Source organism: Bos javanicus, chromosome 8 (assembly GCF_032452875.1).
Source record: "Bos javanicus breed banteng chromosome 8, ARS-OSU_banteng_1.0, whole genome shotgun sequence".
Lineage (NCBI taxonomy): Eukaryota > Metazoa > Chordata > Mammalia > Artiodactyla > Bovidae > Bos > Bos javanicus.
Window position 1 is genome coordinate 2154162 of NC_083875.1, and position 23562 is coordinate 2177723.

General features: G+C 44.2%; 1 protein-coding gene across 3 annotated transcripts in view; it reads left to right on the forward strand.

The window, feature by feature from the left end:
- The first annotated feature begins 1783 nt into the window (after positions 1–1783).
- CLCN3 (chloride voltage-gated channel 3) overlaps positions 1784–23562 on the forward strand; it is an 89379-nt gene continuing 67600 nt past the window's right edge. For 2 of the 3 annotated variants that reach the window (XM_061424920.1, XM_061424924.1), the window contains exons 1-2: positions 1784–1875; positions 12490–12665. In XM_061424920.1, the coding sequence (XP_061280904.1) occupies positions 12506–12665 (160 nt within the window). In that variant the 5' untranslated portion in view covers positions 1784–1875; positions 12490–12505. Of the gene's footprint in view, positions 1876–1996; positions 2088–12489; positions 12666–23562 lie in introns of those variants that run through there. The other variant, XM_061424921.1, reaches the window with a different exon arrangement.

The following is a 23562-nucleotide window of genomic DNA, read 5'->3' on the forward strand; positions in this document are numbered from 1 at the left end:
TTTGAAAAGACCCTGATGCTGGGAAGGATTGAAGGCGGGAGAAGGGGACAACAGAGCATAAGATGGTTGGATGGCATCACCGACTCAAAGGACATGACTGTGTGTAAACTCCGGGAGTTGGTGATGGACAGGGAGGCCTGGTGTGCTGCAGTCCATGGGGTCGCAGAGTTGGACGTGACTGAGTGACTAACTGAACTGATGGGCTTAGCTGCTGAGAGCCATGTGGGATCTTCCTGGACCAGGGATGGAATGGCTGTTCCCTGCATCGCAAGGCTGATTCTTAACCACTGGACCACCACAGAAGCCCAGAGGCTGTTATTCTCAGGAGATGAAACTCTGGGTAGAGTTTTATAACGTCCACATCCTACTGTCACAAACTTCAGGGGAAAAAAATTACACCTCAATACAAATGAAGCTAACACAGCAGAATTTTTGAATCTAGGTGACTGATCCTGTCATGCCCACGATTAAAACATTTCCCTGTCATATGCAGTTACTGTAAGTTGACTTTAGACTTCTAAAACATAAAATCTTAGAGTATTTATCATATACCTTAAATAAGTGAAAAACCATTTATGAGTTTTCAATGAACTCATTTCATCTGTCAGGTTTTCTGGGTTTGAAACTTTTCATAGAAAAATTTGGGGAAGAAAAACTACTCAACAACAACAACAACAACAACAAAGGTTTCCAACAGCTGCCAGTTATCTGGGATAAAACACAAAAATCGTGGGCACAATGGCTGACTCCTGCATCTCCCCTCCTATCCCCCTCCTACCTACAATCAGGTAACACCAGGGTATCATTCGCCTTTACCCTTCTACCTTTCTTTGCCACCAGGTGCTGTTGACCATCCCCTCTCCCCAGCTCCAGGTCAGAGGTCACCCTTTGAGATTCAGGCCATCCCTACTCCGCAGAGCCCCATACCGGCCTGTCCTTGAGCGGCCCTCCCTGCTCTTGGAATCCGCACTGGCACACCTAGGAGTTCCTCAACCGTTTGCCGAGAGGAAGTCCATTCAGCTCTGCCATTCAAATCCTCCTCAGGTTGCGTGTTTTTTCCAAAATAGTCACTTTCCAAGCATTTTTGAGAATTCGCGACGGCTAACCGGGTGCCGACGCGGTATCGGGGCCACCTGTATGGGCTGGCAGGCTGGCTGTCTCCAGAACCAGCGCTCTGGCCACTGCAGGCTCGCCTGCGGGGGCCGCAAGGTCCCCCAGCCCGGGGCTCGCGCAGCGCCCTTCGGCGCGTGCAGTCAGGTGCCGCCTCTGTCCTCTCGCGAGGTCACCACCAGGAGGACCCTACCGCCTGCGGGACGTGACCAACCACCTCGGAAAGGTCACACCTCAATCGGCCCCGCCCCAAGGCGCCCGAGCCCCGCCTCCTGCCTCCACACGGCCCGCCCACCACCCCTAAGGCCCGCCCCTGCAGCTGCACTCCCGCCCCCTGTTCCCAACAGGTCCGCCCTTGTTCCCACCTGATTCTCCCACTCCCTCACGACCCGCCCACTGCTCCCACAAAGTCCGCCCCCTGCCTCCACAAGCCCCGCCCACTATTTCCACAAGTCCCGCCCCCTGCTCCCTCACGGCCCAATGGGCACCGACGCGGTTCCAACCGGGCTGGGCGCTGAACGGCCGCTCACGGCTACGCGGTGACGTCAGGCGCCGACGCACCTGTCGGCCCTGCTCTAGCCGCTCCTGTCCGCTTCCCGGGGTCGGTGGGTCGGACTGGACGATTCGGAACCGCAGCGCTTCCTGCGGTACCGTCAGCCTGTGGCCGGAGTTGGGCCGGGTGCCGAGGAGGGGTGCTGGCGGCCGGCCGCTCCAGTTTCTCTCCGAGTTGGAGCATGGCTGCAGCTGTGGTCCCTCCAGAGGGAGGTGAGCTTTAAGGCGGTCGTGTTTGATTCGGGGCAGCAGCGGGTCGAGTCCAGGGCTCCAGAGCCGGCGGCTCCAACCTGATGCGGCTCCCGCCTGGCTGAGCCCGTGGGTCGCGGTCGCTGTGGGGCTGGGCGCTCCGGCCGCCCTCAAATGCGGAGCCCGCCGGCGGCGCAGGACGCGGCCCCGGGGCTGCTCTGCCTCTGAGCGGCGAGGTGAGTGGCGGCGGCGGGCGGGGGCCGGGAGCCGGCGGGGCCGGCGTCTCTTGCCTCGCCATCCAGATCTTGGGACGGGTTGGCCTGCGGGACGCTGACCCCGCCAGCGGCAGGTGAGGCCCGAGACCGTTCTTTTAAGCTTGCGCCTGCTTTCTTCAGGAACTGCCAGAAGACCTTTGAACAGAGTGGACGTAGTTGCCAGGAAGAGATTGTGGGTTTCACTTTGGTGAAATTTGCCCAAATATAAACTTACTGTTCAGTGTCACTTTTTAAAAAATTTATGTGTATATCAAACCATAGTTTGTGTGTATACATAGCATTTGTGTTTTGATCTTAAACTTGGACTGGAAACCACCGTAGACACAGAAATTGACTTTCTATATAATGTGGTTTATTTGCACAGCATTTTAAAACTGGAGCTCATAGAAGACAATTAAGTACACCTTATGCATATTAGGGGCTGGAATTTGTGTTTCCTTTGGAAGAAAATTCTTTTTTATGAGATAAATTTTTTTATGAGTGACTACACTTTGTTTTTTTTTGATAATTCAGAAGTTCAGTTCTGCAAACTATAAACTTTTTGAGCCATGCATTTCAGTTCCTGCAGCATCATTGTGGTTTATGTGGTTTATTCAACAATCAAAGGTTGTTGAGTCTTTACATAAATAATTTGATGTCAGTCTATTTTACTTGCTTTGTGAGTCACTAGAAAATGCTGTGTAGCAGGGGAGGACATGCAGGAGTTAAAATGCTCCTGTATAGATGGTTGATTTTCACCTTAAAAGAAAGTGCCAGTGCTGATTGTTCTTTTGTTACACAATAGGGCTTAAAAGCCAGGTGTGTGCCGTGCAGATGTTTACTCAGATTAAGCCTGCAGTTTATGACCTCTGGTTGATAGGAACAGCCTATTATTGGCAGAACCCAGAGCAGATTGCATCTCCTCCCACACCTTACCCCCCACACTCTTCAAAGACTGATTCTTTGTTTGAAAAACACCTGAAATTATTTTAAGAGGTCAATATGAATGTATAGTACCTACATCTTTAGTTGGAACTTGTGTTTTAGCATATATTTTCAATCATATGCAAATGTCCTAGCTTTGAATAGATCCAGTTCAGGGGAAAGATTTGCTCGCATTATGGTTTTGTTAGTGAGTTGGCAGTTTTCCAGCTCATGTTGGTGATAGGCTTTCCATTTCCTGTTGTGACCTGTTGGTAATAATTTTCAGACTGCTCAGGAAGCCGGGTTTGATCTCTGTGGTGGGTCAGCTGCTAGAGCAGTGTCCTGGGAAGCTGGGCCACTGTCACTGCTTTGTGGAACTTTCAGCTTAGTTTCTAGTCAAACTTTTCAGCAGGGACCTAAAATATGATAAGGGTTAGCATTTACTGAGCAAATTCTGTGGTTCAGGATCTTTCTGAAGTGGTTCTGTATATTATCTGAGTTCTCATGTCAGCTCCTTGGAGTTGGTACTTTGCTGCCCTTCAAGGCAAGTAAGACTCAACAAAATTCTGGAAGAAAAGGTAGGGTGAGAGATGGTATCATAGGTCCATTCATTCTTCAATATAAAAGTAATATAAAATCATAGAAGCTCTGGAGTATCCTTTTTTAAAATTCTTCTTCCATGACTCAATAAACTGTTGTTTTTTTTAAAATTATACTTTCACATGTGTATTTAAACATAGTAGCTATGATACATTTTGATTCTTAGAGATCATTGTTCTTCAGTTAAGAATAAAATGAAAGGTGAATCTACATGGGGAAACTGTCCGTTTGCATTGCTGAAATATAGAGAGATTTGATCTGCAGCTTTGATTGGAATGAAGTCAGGTAAACATATTTCTTGCCCTCATGGGAAGTAGTTGAACAGTTTCTGTCTTATAAAGTCATGAAAATTAGCTTTCAAAGTGTACATCTTCCACAGCATCTTATTGTTGGGTTGTTTACCTTTTTGCTTGTGATAGTCTGAGCTTTATACTTGTATGTGTGTTTTTCCTTTTAAAATCATCTGGCATTTAACTTTTTTACTGGATCTAAAAAATATTTTGAATCTAGGAAATTTTCTTCAGAATAGATAGCCACTTCCTCTAGCAGGTTATGCATTTAGTAAAGGTGCAGTGATTTAGACATGCAACTATCTTAATGGACAGTAGGATAAAATATCAACAAATGTTACATTGGGAAGAAATCAGTTTAATTATTGTCGTTTCTTGTAAGTACTGACTATTTGTATCAGGATACATTCTTTAATCCGGTGATGTTTTGATGTGATCTACGTTTCATGATGTTGTAAGGGATGGAGGAACCGATCCTTTGTAAAATAGATTTGAGAAACTGTTAATAAGTTTTGTTTTCTCAAGAACCTTGCTCATGCTCTTAGCCTTGACAGTTCTAGGGGGTGTGTTTTATTACCCAAACTTATTTGCCCATGAACCTTGGGCTGGACCTGTGTTCTGTGCATAACTCTCTTTCGTAAATGTCTTTGTTACCCTCTTGACTCCATAGCTTGATTCATTCTAGTGCTTTTGCTTCACCTGACTAACCTCTTCTCTCATCTCTGCCCCAGTGAGGTCCGACCTTTTTTTTTTCATCCAGCTGTGTCATGGTGGCTTGTGAGACATTAGTTCACTGCCCAGGGTTTGAACCCAGGTCCCCACCAGCACTGGAAGCTCTGAGTCCTAACCTCTGGACCGCCAGGGAATGCCCTCTCGCCCCATTTTTAAGATCCAGGTCATGTATCTCTTCCAAAGAATGCTCGTCATCATCAGCTACAGTGGGATGTGGTCTTCTCTCTGAACTCTTCAAACAGTTCTGGTGTCTACGTGTGTCCCCTTTTGTTATATTTACAAACTTACAAATTTGTAGGAAAAAGTTGTCATATCCCTGAGGACAGTAGGAAATGTAATTTATGCCATCAATCAATAAAAATTTTATTTGTATTATATTTTATTTTTTTACAATTGCTTCAGTAAAGGAATAAGTGATTCTGTTGAAATTCATGGTCACATTTTAATCTTGGACTAGTATCTTGCTCATTTAGCTCCTGCGATGTTCCTTCCAGAAAGCTCCTTGGGGCCAAGTGATAGATCACTCAGGAATCCCCCCTCGCCGCTGTCATCAATCCTGAGACTCTCGTTCATCTCTCTGGTTGCGGACACCCGGAATTTCCTTTGCCCCTCTCTGGTTGTGCCTGCTGTTCTCAGACAGCTGACAGACATGCCTTGGAAGCTTAGCCGTGGTCCTCAGCCCTACCCAGTTCCCTTGATGAGAACCCAGAGCCTTGTTGGAATTCTGAAGACTCAGTGTGCCTCCCTCAGCTCTGGGCCCCTGAGCCGCATGTCCAGTCTCCCTTGTTCTGCTCCCCAGCCCCCCGTTCTGGGCCGCACTGCTCAATGTGTGCAGTCTGGGGACCACACTGGTGCTCAGAGTCACCACCCCCTTCTCTAGTCTGGCCTTGATCCTACGTTTGGAAAGCACGCTCTGGTGTTCAGTCCTGTAAGCTTCAGGAGACGACGCTTTGCTTCTTCCAGCTCTTTTGAATCAGTTAATAAAGTCAGAAACCAAGCGGGAATCTAGATTTCCCTGCTCCCTTCCTCGGGTGTTGTTGGTTACATGGCCTCCTCCGCGGTCCTTACAGCCCTTTCTGCGCTGTCATGTCACTGTGACTCAGTGCAGTGATGCCCTCATTGTGTTATACTCAAGGTTGTGAAGGGTCTCCTGGAGTAAGGGCCCCCGGACCCCTCCCCAGAGCTGGTCTTCAGTCTCCTGCCCTTCTTGTCTGTCCTCCACACTGCCGCCGAGGTTGGCTTGTTACAGTTCGCTTCCGATCAGGTGACTTCTCTTAAAGACTTTGTGGTTTACCATGTGTTGACATGAGTGAGTGAATTGGTTCCTCAGCAGAACCCAACAGCCTCTTTCTGCTTCTGGGCGCCTCCCCAGCTACTCTCTAGTCCCCACCTCTTACTGAGCTGCCCGAGCAGTTTGTATTATGTTGCTTTTCCCCCTCATCAGCTTGTCGCCGCATGGTTGGCCTAGCTAACCCATCCTAACCCTGCAGCACTGTGTCCTCTTTCGGTGTTTGCAGACTCTCCCAGGCAGCAGCTTGTTCCTGGCATCGCATGGACTTGCTGTGCCCCTCTCCTGTGTGCCTCTCCTACCGTGTGCAGTTACATGTGTGTCTTGCACCTTCACCACCTTGGGAATAGGGACCTCTTCTTACTAAGGACCCCCAGCACATGCTGGGTGCTCAGCAAAAAGTTTGTCAAATACATTAATCAGTAACTCGGAAAACTGACTTTGCCTACTAGGTAAATGGTGGTGCTGTAAACTGAGATAGTGAGAGGGGGAGGACAAGTGGGTTTGTTTTCAGCTTAGGTCTCGTTGAATTTCAGTTCTCATACATCATCCAAGTACAGATAGATCAGTTTGTTATTCACACCATAGTTAACTGATCCAGGAAAATTCTGTAGATACAGATAGACTATTCTAAAATAAATATGGGAAAGCAAAGGAACTAGAATAACAAAAACAATTTCGGAAAGTAAGAATCAGGTGTGAGAAATCAATCTCTCCAATGTCAGGAGCTCCAGTAGTCAATACTGTGTGTTATTGCTGTAGGTGTAGAAACACAGATCAACGAAACAGAACAGAGAACTCTGAAACAGAACAGAGTTTTTTGAAATCTTTGAAACAGATTCACACAAATAAGCCCAACTAATTTTTAACAGAGGCCCCAGAACAATTCAGTGGGAGGAAGATAACTTTTTTGGCAAATGGCATTGGAGCAACTGGACATCCACACATCCAGAAACAAGCTTCAGCCTGTGTCTTACAGCTTATACAGAAATTCACTCAACGTGGACTACAGTTGTAGTTCAGTCACTCCGTTGTGTTCGACTCTTTGCAGCCCCATGGACTGCAGCATGCCAGGCTTCCCTATCCTTCAGCATCTCGTGGAGCTTGCTCAAACTCATGTCCATTGAGTCAGTGGTGCTATCCAACCATCTTGTCCTCTGGACTAGAGTTAAGTATAAAATGTAAAATTATAAAAATTTTAGGAAAAAAATTTGGGAGAAATCTTTGGTAGTAGATTTCCTAGAGTTGATGCCAAAGCATAATCCTTCAGGGAAATATTGATAAATTGAACTTCATCAAACTTTGGCTTCATGATAGACCCTGTTAAAGGGCTTCCCTGATGGCTCAGTGGTAAAGAATAGACCAGCCAATGTAGGAGATACAGGTTCGATTCCTGGGTCAGGAAGATCCCCTGGAGGAGGAAATGGCAACCCACTCCACTATTCTTGCCTGGGAAATCCATGGACAGAGGAGCCTGGTGAGCTACAGTCCATGAGGTAACAAAAGAATAGATACAACTTAGCAACTAAACAACAAACAAGACCCTGTTAGAAAGAAGAAGACCAAGCTACAGAGTGGGAGAAAATATTTGCAAACAACACATCTGACAAAGGACTAGTATCTAAGATACATATTCTAAAATATGAAACTCAGAAGGAAAACAATTCAGTTAGAATTGGCAAAAGATATGAAGAGTCATATCGCTGAGGAGGATATGCAGGTAGCAAGTAAGCACTTAAAATATGTTCAACATTAGCTGTTAGGGAAACCACGTTAAAAGAACCATGAGATACCAAAACACACCTGTCAGAATGGTGAAACATATATACCACCGAGTGCCGGCTTGGATGTGGAAAACCAGGCTCACCAGACATCGTAGGGAGGGATGTTAAATTGACGGTTTCTTTAGGAGCCAGACATGCAGTTAACATATGGCACAGTAATAGCAGTCCTTGGCTTTTATCCCGGAGAAATGAAGACTTTAAGTTCACAAAGAAATCTGTACATGGGTATTTATTGTGGCTTTGTTTGTGATAGCCCAAACCTGGAAAGAGCCAGATGTTCTTCCACAGGTGAATGGCTAAACAAACATACGTGGTGTGTGTGTCACGGAGCACGACTCCGCCATAAAGAGGGGCGGACTGCTGACAGACCCCAGCCCTGGACGGCTCTGCAGAGCCCTGCCGGGTGCCGAGTGGACCCGTCCCCAAAGGCATGGACCACACGACTCCATTCGTGCAGTGCTGTTGACGCGGCAGAGTTACAGAAATAGAGAGCGGGCTGTAGGTCACCAGGGGTTAGGAGGCGGTGCTGGGGGACTGGAGGAGAGTGCTGTGGCTGTAGAGGCAGCAGGAGGGTCCTTGTGAGGGAAGGCCCTGGGTCAGTGTCACAGCGTGACCGTTGGGGATGCTCAGGGGAGGCGACGCAGGAGCTCTTTGAATTCCTTACCGCAGCTGCGTGCGAAATCACCGTTGCCGTTCTGTCGCCCAGTCGTGTCCGACTCCTTGCGACCCATGGGCCACAGCAGGCCGACCTGCCTGTCCCTCACCATCTCCCAGAGTTTGCCCAAGTTCATGTTCATTGCATTGGTGATGTTGCCCAGCCATCTCATCTCCATTGTCTCCAAGTAAAAAGTTTAAAAAAGTGAAGCCCTCTTAAGCACATGGTGCTGTGCAGAAATGGGCGCGGCCAGGCCTTGTGCCGCCTTCCGGGGGGCAGACAGCCGTCAGTTATCCCACGAAGCAGGGTGACACTGCATCTGGGGCGTGTGCCGTCAGGGGAGGCGGGGGACTCACCGTGTGCACTGGGCCTGGTTGGGGCAGCCAGCCCAGGTGGACGGGTGCTGAGGCAGCTTTCGTTACAGCACACGACTTTGCAGTGGTTACTACAGCTCTTCGTGTGTCAGTGTCCTCACCTGTGAAATGGGGATGACAGTAGAGCCTTTGGGGCTGTGGTTGTGGTTAGTACAGATACTAAATGAGTTTGTAATGTGCTTAGGGTGGTGCCTGACATATAAACTCTGCTGGAGAGTTTGTTCACTGACTAGAGGGTTCTTGAGGTAAGAGCTGAAGGATACATGGGACTGTCACCTCCATGAAGAGGGGAGGGCCCTTTCCACGCCCAGGGAGCAGCTGAGCCTGGGCAGGCACCGGGGCAGCCTCGTAGGGCCCAGAGGAGGGTGTATGTCTGGGAGAGGCGGGAGAGGCCTGGCTGCACGGGCTTGTCTGCTGTGTTGATTACTTTGCTGGCAAAACGTGGTGAGAAGTGATTAAGGCCTTAATACATGGCATGGGGAGAGGTGAGCATCAGGCCTGCCCTGGGAAAAGATCATGCTGGCTGCAGGGTAGAGAAGAGATGCGAAGGGCCAGGGTGACGGTGCACAGATCACTGAGGAAGTCACTGCAGCGAACCAGTTTTCTCCCTGGGGACTTTTCTCGGATTAGCTCTACTCTTCATAGCTCTATAGGAGTATACTAGCAAGTCACTGTGTCTGTTAAAATGATTTGAAATGGTTTTGAATATGTTTTTAACAGTTTAAAAGGAAAAATAAGACTGTAGTAATCATTTTTTTTTTATATGCAGAATTTCAGTTGCTGTATTACGGTTTAAATACCCTTTTGTGATCAAGCCTAGGGATGGAGTTTAGAACCTGAAGCGGTTAAACACTGGTGTCCAGATTCCTTCTGTGTACTTACTTTATGCTTTCATAGATTCTTGACTATTTTATAGCGGTGTTGTGCAATAAAAACACCTGTGCTGCAAATCAAGCCACATGTATAACTTTCAATTTCTTAGTAACCGTATTAAAAAGAAAATGGTGAGATTAATTTTAATGATATATTTTATTTAACCCATTATATGTAAAGTATTATTTCAGCAGACACGTGCGTGCTTAATCTTATATGACTCTTTGCGACCCCATGGACTGTGGCCTGCCAGGCTCCTCTGTCCATGGGATTGCCCAGGCAAGAATATTGGAGTAGGGAAAAAGAAAACAATACTGGAGTGGGTTGCCATTTCCTCCTCCAGGGGGTCTGCCTGACCTAGGGATGGAACCTGTGTCTCCTGCATTGCAGGCAGATTCTTTACTGCTGAGCCACTAGGGAAAGCCCATTTGTTTCATCACGGAATCAATATAAAATTATTAATGAAATATTTGGCATTCCTTTTTTTATGAAATCACAGGAATCCAGTAGATACTTCTCCTTAGAACCATATTTCAGGGCTAGTGGCTGCTGGTTAGACAGTTCAGCTCTACAGGTTTCTAGGTTAATAAGAATAGTTTTTTAAAGTTATTGAATTTATAGAAATAAGAACCCACACAGACCTGATTTTAACAAACTTTGAAACAGAGTTGGTTGCTCTTGTTACAAAGAAAGCTGTGAAGTTTAGATGTATCAGAGGTGTTCATGAAATGAAGTTTTTTAAACACTGCGAAAGGGTTAAGTTACAAGTTATCACTAACAGTTTTTGAGAGACTTCCAGGGACAAAATGGAGGAGCTGTGTTGGAACTTGCTAATGGAGGGCTCAGGACACAGTTTTACTTGAGCGGGATTTCTTGGTGTTGTACAGCCTCTAGCAAATTAATGTCCATTGACGCATGTTATCACAAGTATTAAGCGCTTCCAGTGTGACCGTCACGTAAAGAAGTGAAGAATAGTGTCTGTGTTCTTTGCAAACCCTTAGTGGACGTGCTTTGCTACATCAAAATGAAAATGACTTTTGAATTGTTAATGCTTTTTTTTTTTAAAAAAAAACTTTTAGTTCTTTACTCAAGAGCCACAATATTTAATTTTATCACCTTTGTGGACACTGCAAAGTTCTTAGTATGAACAGTTATATTCATACTATTTTAACATTTACCTTGAAATAAAACTCTTGTTTTAATTAATATATTCTAACAGATCTCTGTATAATAGACCATTTTTGGTAGAGGTAATCATGAAACATCAGTAAAGTTGAAAAGCAGTAAATATTTAAGATTTTCTTTGTAACTTAGGTACTAGTTTTTGGTTATTTTACCACGACCAGATTAGCACTGTTGTCGAAAGGCCTTGTTTATTGAACACTGAATACATCTCTCTTTTTACCTGCTTGATTAAGTCAACAGTCTGATCACTGTTATCTGTGTATTATGTTCTACTTACTGCGTAAGATGTTCAGACCAGAGCTCTCCAGCTCCACCTTCTCTTAACTTCTCTTTAAATTAGGTAATTGATACATCTTTTTAAAAGTTGTTGTTGTTCAGTTGCCCAGTCAGGTCTGACTCTTTGCGACCCCGTAATTTTTAATTAGAGGTTACTTCTCCCCCACCCCACCCCACCTGGCCAGAGGAAAATATCCTGAGGACTGGAGAGTGTTTTGACCTTCAAGTCTTGTGCACTAGATTCCAGCACTGAAAGTGGACCACGCGTAGTCCACTCGCCTTTACTCGTGTGTGCTCATCGTGACAGAGCTGACAAATCTCGTTTTACCAGGCTTACTGGATGAACTGCTCCTGCGATTATAGCTTTCAAGTCCCACCCCTAAACCTTTTAAACCTCTTGCTGGTATCTTGCTCACTTGTTTTGATGTTGAGCACGTAGGTAGATGGATTTACAACACCAAGCTATTCAGGAGTTACATTGTTCTTAAAGCACGGAGTAAGAGCCTTGAAAACATGTTCTTGCTTGTTAATTCTCTTATGGAAAGAAATGCAAATAGTGACCTGTTACCATATTTTCATGGCTGATATTTGACTATGGGCTTTGAAGCTTTAAATTTTAAAGTGTTGAAAGGAGAATGGAATTTTACAGATGTTTAAATGACATTACTTTAACATTAGTATTGGCACCTGGTGAGATATCCAAAAGGTACGTAGTGTCTCCCGTTCATACCTGGTGCGTCAGCCACTGTCCCTTTCTCCTGTGGGCAACTTTCTTAGAACTCTTTCCAGAGGTGGTCTGTGCACACACAGCCAGCTACGTGCTGCAGGTCAGCCTCTACCACAGCCCCCTTTCTTTGGGTGGAAGCCCCACACATACTGTGGTTGTCACTTAGTTGCTAAGTCGTGTCCAACTCTTGTAACCCCATGGACTGTAGCCCGCCAGGCTCCTCTGTCCATGGGATTTTCCAGGCAAAAATACTGGAGTGGGTTGCCATTCCCTTCTCCAGGGCATCTTCCTGACCCAGGGATTGAACTCTGGTCTCCTGCATTGCAGGTGGATTCTTTGCCATCTGAGCCACCAGGGAAGCCCTTGCGTATACTGTAGTATATTGTAAACACTTCTCTGTACTTTGTATTTTGAAACAATGGATCTGAGAGACTACTTTATACCATTACCTGAAGAAGTTCTTCATTCCTTTTTACAACTGCTTAGTGAGAATAGAATTATTAAATGATCCCCAAAGACTTAACCCAATAGAGTTAGCTATTGTTACAGTAATGAAGTTAGTATTTTTTTTTAATATGAGATCAGAAGTTTTCTTTACATTGTTAAAGTAGATGGTTTTTATTATATGTTGGGAAAATGTTAAAGCCATTTCTCCCCCCCCACTTTTTTTTTTCAGATAACCAGACAGCTAAATGGAGTCTGAGCAGCTGTTCCATAGAGGCTACTGTAGAAACAGCTACAACAGTATAACCAGTGTGAGTAGTGATGAGGAGCTTTTAGACGGGGCAGGTGTTATTATGGACTTCCAGACTTCTGAAGATGACAATTTGTTAGATGGTGACACAGCAGTGGGTAAGTTTGACATTATAGCTCTTAATATTTGTCATCATGAATTGTTTTAGGCATTGTTTTATTGAGGTTAAGTTTTGGGATGGCTTTTTTGTTGTTTGAATTTTTACTTATTTCTTTGGCTGTGCTGGGTCTTAGTTGCAGCATGTGGAATCTTTAGCTGTGGCATGTGAACTCTTGGTTGTGGCATATGGGATTCAGTTCCCTGACCAGGGGTTGAACCTTGAGCCCCCTGCATTGGGAGCGTGGAGTCTTAGCCATTGGACCACCGGGGAAGTCCCTGTTTTTATTTTAATTGCAGTGATTCATGTAACCATTTTAAAGTGCACAATTCATTGGAATTTAGTCCATTCACGCTGTTGTACAGCTACCACTGGTGTCTGCTTTTCATTTGTTGTTTCGTCACTCAGTTCTGTCCAACTCTTTTGCAACTCCATGGACTGTAGCCCACCAGGCTACTCTGTCCATGGAATTTCCCAGGCAAGAATACTGGAATGGGTTGCCATATTCTTCTCTAAGGGATCTTCCCCAACCTGGGGATAAAACCTGAGTTGCGTGCAGTACAGGTGGATTCTTTACCACTGAGCCACCAGGGAAGCCCAAAAGAAAATCTCATATATGGATAAACTTAAAAATTTCAGTATAATATACTGCAGAGAGGTACACAACTGTAGTTGAAGCAGAAAAGCAAAACTTATGGGGTATATATTATATATGGAGAGAGACAGAGACATATAGAAAGAGATTTATTATGAAAGATTGGCTCATGTGATGGCAGAGGCTGAGAAGTCCCACCAGCTGCCAGCTGCATAGTGGGAGCTCAAGAGAGTTGGTGGTGTGGTTCCAGTCCAGATCCAAAGGCCTGGGAACCAGGGGAGCCAGTGAGTTGAGGCCCAGTCCGTACTTGAGGGCCCAGGCCCCATGGTGCTGATGTCCAAGGGCCGCTCCAGCAAGAGCAGAGTTTTCAGTCTGCCAGTTCAAATGCTCATCTCTTCCGGAAAGGCCCTCGCAGACACACTGGCTATCTGGGCATCTCTTTGCCCAGCCTCGTTGATACATAAAATTAGCCAGCACAATAATCACCATGTCACAAGCATGGAAATGAATGAATTTCTACAAAGTAGTTACACTCATATACCTCAATTAAGAAATAAAACGTGACCAGTTTCCCAGCAATCCGCCCGCATTCCCCCTTCCAATTTCAGAGGTAACTGTTATTTTGATTTCTGTCACCACAGATTACATTTGCAGGTATTTAAACTTTATATAAAAGGATTTATACTATATATACTCTTTTGAGTCTGGTGCCATTTACTTGTGTTTTGATTCATGTATGTTGTTGAATATAGCAGTAGTTAATTTATTTTCATTGCCATGTAGTATGCCATTTGTAAATACACTTCAGTTTATCTGTTCTATCCGTCATATGTTGTGAAACACATTTAGGTTTTTTAAATTAATTTTTCTTAGATTTTGGCTATTAACAATCATGGTGCTGAGAATTTTCAGGTACATGTATTTTAGTGCATATCATGTACGCAGTTGTGTGGGATTTATCCCTCAGGATGGTCTCTTGGATGACAGGTGTGTGAATGTCAGATCCTGTGAAAGGCGGGCACAGTCTGGACATTGTGTCAGCAGTGTGTGAGCTCTGCTTGCGTCACGTCTTCACTAATACTTGATGTCGGTTTAAAAATTTTGGCTCTTTTGATGTGGGTGCAGTAGTCTCAAATTTTGGGTTTGATTTACAGTTGCCTAATGGCTTATGAGTTTAAATGCCTTTTGTGTGCTGTTTGGCTTTTTAGATAGCGTCTTTTGAAGTGCCTGTTCAGTCATTTTGCCTAAGAGGTCTTTATGCATTCTGATTGAGTCCTGTGTTAGATTTATGTATTGCAGATGTCTTCTCTTGCTCTTAGTAGAATCTTTTGATGAAGATACTGTCAATTTTAATGAAACGCAGTTAATGTTTTCCTTTATTCTTTATACTTTTCCTGTTCTGTGTTAAGATAGCTTCCCATACATACCTCAAGGTCAAGAAGGTATTCTCTCCTTGTCTCCTAGAAGTTTTATTTTTTGTGTGTCTCTTGCATTTAGTTTTATAATCTAACTGCAGTTAACTTTTATATGTGATGTAAGTGTTCAGATTCATTTTTTCCTATATGGATAACTATTCGGCCCATATATTGGAAAATCTTCCATTTTCCAGTGCGTCGGAGTGACCTGTTTCTCATCTATCAAGTGGATGTATTTCTATAGGTCTGTTTCTGGACTTTTTCCTCTGTTACGTTGAATATTTGGCTGTCTTTGTACCACAACCCAGGTGGTGCTAGTGGTAAAGAACTGCCAGTGCAGGGGACATGAGTTTGATTCCTGGGTTGGGAAGATCCCCTGGAGGAGGGCATGGCTACCCACTCCAGTATTCTTGCCTGGAGAATCCCCATGGACAGAGGAGCCTGGCGGCCTACATCCTTGGGGTCGCAAAGAGTTGGACACAATTGAAGGGACTGAGCACGCATGGACGTACCGAAACCCAGCATATATATGAGTTTCGTTTCTCGCGTTGGTTTTATGTAAATGTGGTCCGTTTACATTTAATGTAACCACTGATATATTTAGGTTCAAGTCTACTGTCTTTCCATTTCTGTTCTATTTGTCACAGTTGGCTTTTTTTTTCCCACCTTGCTTCCTTTCTCTTCCCTCCAATACTGTTAGTTATGCATTCCCTTATATTTTGTTTGATGGGTTACGCTAGAGATTAAAACATGTATTCTTATTAGTTCTACTATAAATTAGTACTTTTCTTTCTTGACATATTTGTTGTTGTTATTCAGTTGCAAAGTCGTGTCTGACTCTTTGTGACCCCATGGCCTATAACCTTCCAGGCTCCTCTGTCCATGGGATTTCCCAGGCAAGAATACTGGAGTGGATTGCTATTCCTTCCTCTAGGGAATCTTCCTGACCCAGGGATCGAACCCACATCTCCTGCATTGGCAGGCAGATTCTTTGCCACCGAGCCACCAGGGAAGCCCTTTGGACATATAGTTGGTACTTATTTATTGAATGAGTGAATTAATTACAAATAAAATGAGTCATCAAGCTTGGTTATATGCCTTCATTTCATTCATGACAGCTGAAGGATCATATAAGTCATTTGACAGAGTTAAAATAGTGGAAGAATTAGGATGAAACTTGAAGTTAGTGGATTCCTTCCAGTTTTCATGGTTGGGGTGGTATAAATGAGTGCTTTTACCAGTTTACGGGAAATGTAAGGGCCTTAGGATATTTTAGCCCCTTTTCTCCCCTCCTGTTTTTTGTGCTATTGTTGTCTTTTAATTCTTTATATATTTTAAACTGCACAAGACGTTGTTGTATTATGTTGATACCTGTTTAGGTTTCGCAACTTTACTTTTTCTGGTGCTCTTTATTCTGTCCTGCATTTTCGTGTTTTTATCTGGGATAATTATTTTTCTGCCTGAAGAACTCTCATTAGTATTTCTTTTAATTGCAATCTGCTAGCAGTAAGTTCACCCACTCCAGTGTTCTTGCCTGGAGAATCCCAGGGATGGGGGAGCTGCCGTCTATGGGGTCGCACAGAGTCGGACACGACTGAAGTGACTTAGCAGCAGCAGCAGTAAGTTCACTTAGTTTTTGTACAAGCCTTTGTTTCATCTTTATTTCTGAAGGATATTTTTGCACCTGTATTCCAGATTTACATTGATCTTTTTTGAACACTTCGAAGATACAATTCTCATGGCATTTGCCTTCTGTTGAAAAGTCAGTTGTCAGTTGTATTTTCCCCCCACTCTGGCTTCTTTTATGCCTTTTACTTTGTCTTTGGTTTTTCTGAAACTTAAGCTTAGTCATAGTGTGCCTAAGTGTAGTTTTCTTATTGTTTATCCTGGCTGGGGTTTAGCACTTCCTGAATTGTCACCTGTTTTTTTTTTTTTTAATTTCATTTTTGGATAATTCTGACCTGGTGTCCTCAAGTATTGTTTCTAGTATTCCCCCTCTGCTTTCGTTTTAAGACGCCAATCACATTTGTTACATCTTTTCACTTGTGTCTCTTATGCTTTCTTCTATATTTTCTTTTTTTAATTTGGATGTTTCACTTCATTGGGGTAAATAGCAAGGAACGTGATAGATAGGTGGATCAAGTATTGTGTGTGGTTTTATAAGCAGCAGCCAAAAGTGGCTACACCTGTTCGCTCTCCCACTCTCCGTGACTGAGAGCTCCTGCTGCGCCCGTTCTTGTTGGTGTTTGATGCTGTGTCCGTGCTCTGGAGGCTGGCTTTTGTCACAGGTGTGTAGCGCTGTCTCATTATTTTTTGTCAGGTTTTGAATTTCAGTTATTTATCAGCCATAGAATTCCCACTTGATTGTTTTTAAATAGACTTCTGTACTCTGGGAGAAATTCTCTGTGGTTTTTGTGTATGCGTGTGCTTTTTTTCACCTCTGTATTAATCACTTGTTTAAAAGTTCATGTCTGAGTCTTCTCATGTCGAGGTCACCTGTGAGTCTGTATCTCTTGCTCTTTTCCTCTTGGTTTCTGTCTTTTGACCTTGACTGCAGATGGGTTGGAGAAGGCAATGGCACCCCACTCCAGTACTCTTGCCTGGAAAATCCCATGGATGGAGGAGCCTGGTGGGCTGCAGTCCATGGGGTCGCTAAGAGTCGGACACGACTGCGCGACTTCACTTTCACTTTTCACTTTCATGCATTGAAGGAAATGGCAACCCACTCTAGTGTTCTTGCCTGGAGAATCCCAGGGACGCGGGAGCCTGGTGGGCTGCCGTCTATGGGTCGCATAGAGTCGGACACGACTGAAGCGACTTAGCAGCAGCAGCAGCAGCAGATGGGTTCTGTAATTCTTATTGAATGCTGAATGTTGTATGCAAATACTTACAGGTGCTCTGGTGAAGGTGACATCTTCACCAGAGTGTATTTAGAGTTTCTGGCAGACGGGTAGTCTGGGAGCCAATTGCAATGATCCCATCAAAGATGGAGAGAATTTGCAGCCTGGTTTCAGGCTTCCTGAGGTTTAGTCTGTTTTTGGCTCACTTTAGTTTTAGGGCAGAGCCCCTGAGGGTCTAGGAGAAAGCCTGGCATGTTCATGAAGGCTCTCGGTCTCTGTGTGCCTGGCTGAGACTGATGGCGGCTCTGCTCGCTGCTTCAGGCTCCAAACCGCTGCTCTGTGCTTGGTTTCTCAGCCTCTCTCTCCTGAAGTCTAGGAATTGTAGCTGTTTGAAGAGAAAGGTCAGTTGGTGATGGACAGGGAGGCCTGGTGTGCTGTGATTCATGGGGTCGCGAAGAGTTGGACACGACTGAGCAACTGAACTAAACTGAAGAGAAAGGTATCCTGGTATGAAGTGTTGTGTCTCATTTCTCCAGGATGCTGGCCCCTTCGAGTCCACTCCCGAGTGCTTTTGTCTCTGTGGCCCCAGGAGATGGGTGAGAGCTCTCAGCTGGAGGGCACCGTCATGGTGCTGCTGTGAACCGGAAATGGCTCAGGGTAAATAGACGAGGCTGTCCGGGAGTACCTGTTTGACTTCTTTTCACAGTGTTGGCAGTTCAGGTTCTCGCTGCCTTGTATCTTGAATGTTTGATTTAGAAAAGCAACAACAGTGTTTTGCTGTTATTGGTCATTTGCTCTCTTCCTTGTTGGTGGATTTTTTTTACCCTAATTTTAATTACAAAGTTACAAACCAGATAAACACATGTATTCATAATTTGAGAACATACCCATTTTTCTGTGTTTAAGTAGCTCCCTGGCCCTTTATATGAAGCGCTTTAGAAACTGAGGGTCGTAGAAAGACATAGGAGGACCAGCTCTTTGCATCTTCCCAGGATTGGTGATGTCTCCATTTATAGTTTTCCACAGGAGAGTGTGTCAAGTCAGAAGGAAGGAACAAGGGAACAAAGAAGAATTTTCTTTTGTTATTATTATTTTTTTTAACCAGGAAGGATATTTTTCAAAAACCCCATCAGTAGACTTCCTCTTCCATCACTGGCCAGAACTGAGTTACATGCCCACACCTAGACTGATCACTGACTAGGAGGATTGCTGACTGGTTAGAACAATCTTTATTTGTTCCCTGCGGTTAGGCACATTACCAGCCACACAAAATGAAGGTTCTGTCAGCGGGAGAAGCTGGAACGACCTGGGGTGAGCGGCTCTCAGTGTTTTCCACGAGAGTCTGTGCTCAGAAGTGCCTGGTTGAATGTGCAGGTTGTGGAACAGCAGTTGGCAACAGCTATGTCAGTGTAAACTTCGGGGGTTACAGGTTCTAAATGTTACATCTTGAAGAAAGCATATTACTATTAATTTTTAGAAGCTTTTTGACGTGGACTATTTTCCAGTCTTTATTGAATTCATTACAACATTGCTTCTGTTTTATGTTTTTGTTTTTCGGCCATGAGTCATGTGGGATCTTAGCTTCCCAACCAAGGATCGAACCCACACGTCCTGCATTGGAAGGCGAAGTCCTAGCCACTGGGCTGCAGGAAGTCTCCAAAAGGATACTATTTTGATACCTGTTTAGAATTGTGAAGAGTGTTCTAGAACGGGAGATAATGCATGAAGGCCCAGTTGGGAGAAAAGGGATTATGTTGTGAGACAGCGAATGTAGCTGGTAGGATTGGTGCTAGCTCTTCTCTCAGCAGAGCGGACGTGGTTCTCTTCACAGTAGCTGGGGAGGGCTGTCTGGAGGAAGTCCTGGTCTGCCCCAGGGAGACCTCCCCATCTGGGCCGGGACAGGTTTCTGAGGGCAGAGGTCATCTCTGAGTCTGGAGCATGGAAGTGGACAGTGGGACACGCGGTTGAGTGTTAAATAGTCTTTGACTTAATTTCTCTTTAGAACACCAAAAAGTCATCAATCACTAGAGAGAACTGTTGGTGTTTGGCTTGTGTTGGATAGAAACCTCATGTTCATTGGCTCTCCAGTTGCAGACCTGCACTTACATCATGGCTCTGCCAGTTATTAGCTGTGGAACCCCAGCCAGTCGCTTTGCCGTAGAGCTTTCCTCTGTAACTCATAGTGGTTCTTCTCTCTTCTGTGTTCCTTCCCCTTTGGGTGCCTTAGGCTCTATCCCCCAACTTGACCAGTTTCCTTTTAATTTAGCATTCAGGTAAGATGTTGGGAACATTCCTGGTAGTATCAAAAAGAAATGTAGCCCTATTTAAAACTGGAATATGACACTGGACTAGGATTTAGGTTGCAGAGATAAACCACTGTGGAGTCCCCTGACTCCAGTGAATAATCGAGTTACTTACATGTTGCTTAGCTCTTGTTTTGAAAATAGCTTAAAAAGATGGACCCATGGATCTCAAAGATGAGATCAGCCTTATCTGCTCAGAGTGAATCCTAAATGATACAGAATATGCTGTGATTAAAAAATAGAGCTTATCCATAATGATAATGATGACTAATTGGTAGTATCAAAAGTCTATAAACTAGTGAAAAGCTGAAAAATTAGACTTGATATGTGTTTAAATATATTGAGTGAGTCACTTTAGTCTGTAATTCAAATTCTGTGGAGAATGCAAAATTTTTCATTACAAGTAGCAGGAAGAAAGGGCCAAGATTTTGTTGTCTGAGTTGTATTCATTAAAGAAAGCCATATGGTTCTTGATTCGTTGAAAATGAAACACACATGCGTTCCTCTGCACAACGGCACGTTATTCTTAAATGTACTGGCCTCACTGGGAGTAAGAAAACTGAAAACTAGAGTCAGCCACTGTTCAGCAAAGTAACTCTCAATGATTAGTTTGTGTTGATGATGGTAATGAGTTTAAAGTTTAGTTTCTTATGTCCCTTTTTATATCACACATGAAATGTGAATAGTGCAGCTTACTTGCTGTGTCAGGAGTCCCTTCCATGTTTCTAGATTGTTTGTGAATGGTAGTGTCACAGTCCAGAGAAGGCGATGGCTCCCCACTCCAGTACTCTTGCCTGGAAAATCCCATGGACGGAGGAGCCTGGTAGGCTGCAGTCCATGGGGTCTCTAAGAGTCGGACATGACTGAGCGACTTCCCTTTCACTTTTCACTTTCATGCATTGGAGAAGGAAATGGCAACCCACTCCAGTGTTCTTGCCTGGAGAATCCCAGGGATGGGGGAGCCTGGTGGGCTGCCATCTATGGGGTCGCACAGAGTTGGACATGACTGAAGTGACTTAGCAGCAGCAGCAGCAGCGTCACAGTCCAAGGGAAAGTGTGCTAGGAGCAGAAGCATCCAGAGGGCTCACTCCTGACCCCTCCATGTCTGTTGTTGTGTGGTCGCTAAGGCATGTCTGATGCTTTGCCACCCCGTGGATATAAAGAACCTTAAACATTTGGAAATACTAGATTCAAACGTAAGCTGTTTTTTTTTTTTTTCCCAAGACCATGGGGCACATAATGACAGGGTCTGAAATGCAGAGACACCACATGTTAACAGATTGTTGTGTTCTCTTTCGCGTGTATACCACAAGCTGAGCCTCAGGACTCGGAGAGCCACATAGCGCACGGGACTGCAGGGTGGACTGTCTGTCCTGGTCTTGTGACCTGACCACCTCTGCTGGAACTTCCCTTCCCTTCTGAGCTCTTACAGAGAGTCCAGCATTTCATTTGAATAGATGTAGCTTTATTCAGAATGTTTGTGTTTGGGTCTCATGTCCCTCTGGGTGGCACGTTCACCAGTACTGTCTACACGAGGGATTTCAGGGCAGGAGGCCTGGGAAGTGGAGGCTGAGGGGCCAGGCCAGAAGCTGGCTGGCCTTCTCCTTGGATGCCTCTCAGGGTTTGGCAGACCTCACAGTCCAGGGTCCAGGCCTTAGTCCTGCAAACCTGGAAGCAGGGCATTAGCCCCGCCAACTGAGCTGTTGCTTAGAAGTGGATTCATATTAACCAGGATCTTAGATCTTGTTAGATGAAAACTGCGAATGTATTTACAATGAGTAAATACATTAATCACTGATGTTTTACGTCTTTTGAGAGAAAAGACGTAAAGCAGCATGTAAAGACACACAGAATTCAGGACTTAACTATGTTTTTGAGAAGGATGGAGCAAAAGGAAAACAGGTTGAGATGCAGGAAACCTAGAGATGAGTGTTGGTGAAAGCTTAACGGCTACGTACTTTCTGAGGGGAGACTGGGAATTTGGCTCTAAGCTTTGTAGTGGTGAGTGAAACTAGGAAACCTGTTTAGTTAAGTGATTCTTGGTGTTTATGAGAGAAAAACTCAATCAGTTTCTCAGCGGATTCCCTGTTACTGATTTTAAGATAATCCGTTTTTGAGCGACATGATGAAACGATTCCTTTCTACGCGCTAGGCTGGTTTTCAGGACTGTCATTGCAGTAAACAGCAGTGGTTTTCACAGGGCTTTCTTTTGTAATAACATCCATTAACATCACCGGCTTGAATCCCAAGGCCTGATTCCACGAGGGCCCTGTTACTATATGGTACAGGCATTGATTATTTATGGTGTTCTGGCAGGATCCATAGATATAATTCAGACTGTTTTGAAACAGGTGGACAGCATGGAGTTTCAGAAGTCATCAAACTGTATCACTATTGTCATTTTATTTTTTTTGCTGGAAGGTTTTATATAACATTACATAGCAGTGATTTTAGAATTATATTTTGGAATTATAACAGCTACGTACTTATATTCAGCTCATTTTCCTTAAGCATTTGAAGAGCCTAACAAAACCTAAGACTGATTAGAAGGCACTAGAAGTCCCCTTAATGAAAAGTGGAGGCTGTACTCATGGGCAGGGTCAGGGGCCTTTCTTGAAAATCATTTTGTATCTACCGGAAGATACAAGTACATGATGAACAGAAGGTCCAGAACTTATATTCCATGTGACAAGGTCACAATGATTCCAGCTATGATAAATTTGAAAGGAAGTAGCTACCCATAGACATTTTAAAAAGAAAAAAGCTAAAACAAAACATTCTTTCATGTATCCACAAAATGCCTGGCTTTGACTAATTTACTCAAGTATGTCTCTTAAGGCAGTAGTCCTCAGATCTTTTGTTTTCAAGATCTTTTTCTATTCTTAAAAGATTATTGAGGACTCTAACAAGGTGTTTTTTTTTTTGTTTTTTAATTTTAATATAGGTTCAGTTCAGTTGCTCAGTCGTGTCCGACTCTTTGCAACCCCATGGACTGCAGCACGCCAGGCCTCCCTGTCCATCCTGGAGTTTACCCAAACTCATGTCCATTGAGTCAGTGAAGCCATCCAACCATCTCATCCTCTGTTGTCCCCTTTTCCTCCTGCCCTCAACCTTTCCCAGAATCAGGGTATTTTCAAATGAGTCAGCTCTTTGCATCAGGTGGCCAAAGTATCAGAGTTTCAGCTTCAACATCAGTCCTTCCAATGAACACTCAGGACTGATCTCCTTTAGGATGGACTGGTTGGATCTCCTTGCAGTCCAAGGGACTCTCAAGAGTCTCCTCCAACACCACAGTTCAAAAGCATCAATTCTTCAGCGCTCAGCTTTCTTTATAGTCCAACTCTCACATCCATACATGACCACTGGAAAAACCATAGCCTTGACTAGATGGACCTTTGTTGGCAAAGTAATGTCTCTGCTTTTTAATATGCTGTCATATTAAAACTGACAGGTTGGTCATAACTTTCCTTCCAAGAAGTAAGCATCTTTTAATTTCATGGCTGCAGTCACCATCTGCAGTGATTTTGGAGCCCCCAAAATAAAGTCAGCCACTGTTTCCACTGATTTCCCCATCTATTTGCCATGAAGTGATGGGGCCAGATGATTACAATATCAATATTTACCATATTAAGAATTAAAATCAAAGTATCAATCCTCTTAAATTCATTAAAAAATAGCAAAAGTACATTAATAACTTTTTTAAGCTAAAAATTAGCTTTATGTTCAAAAGTAAAAATAAACTGAG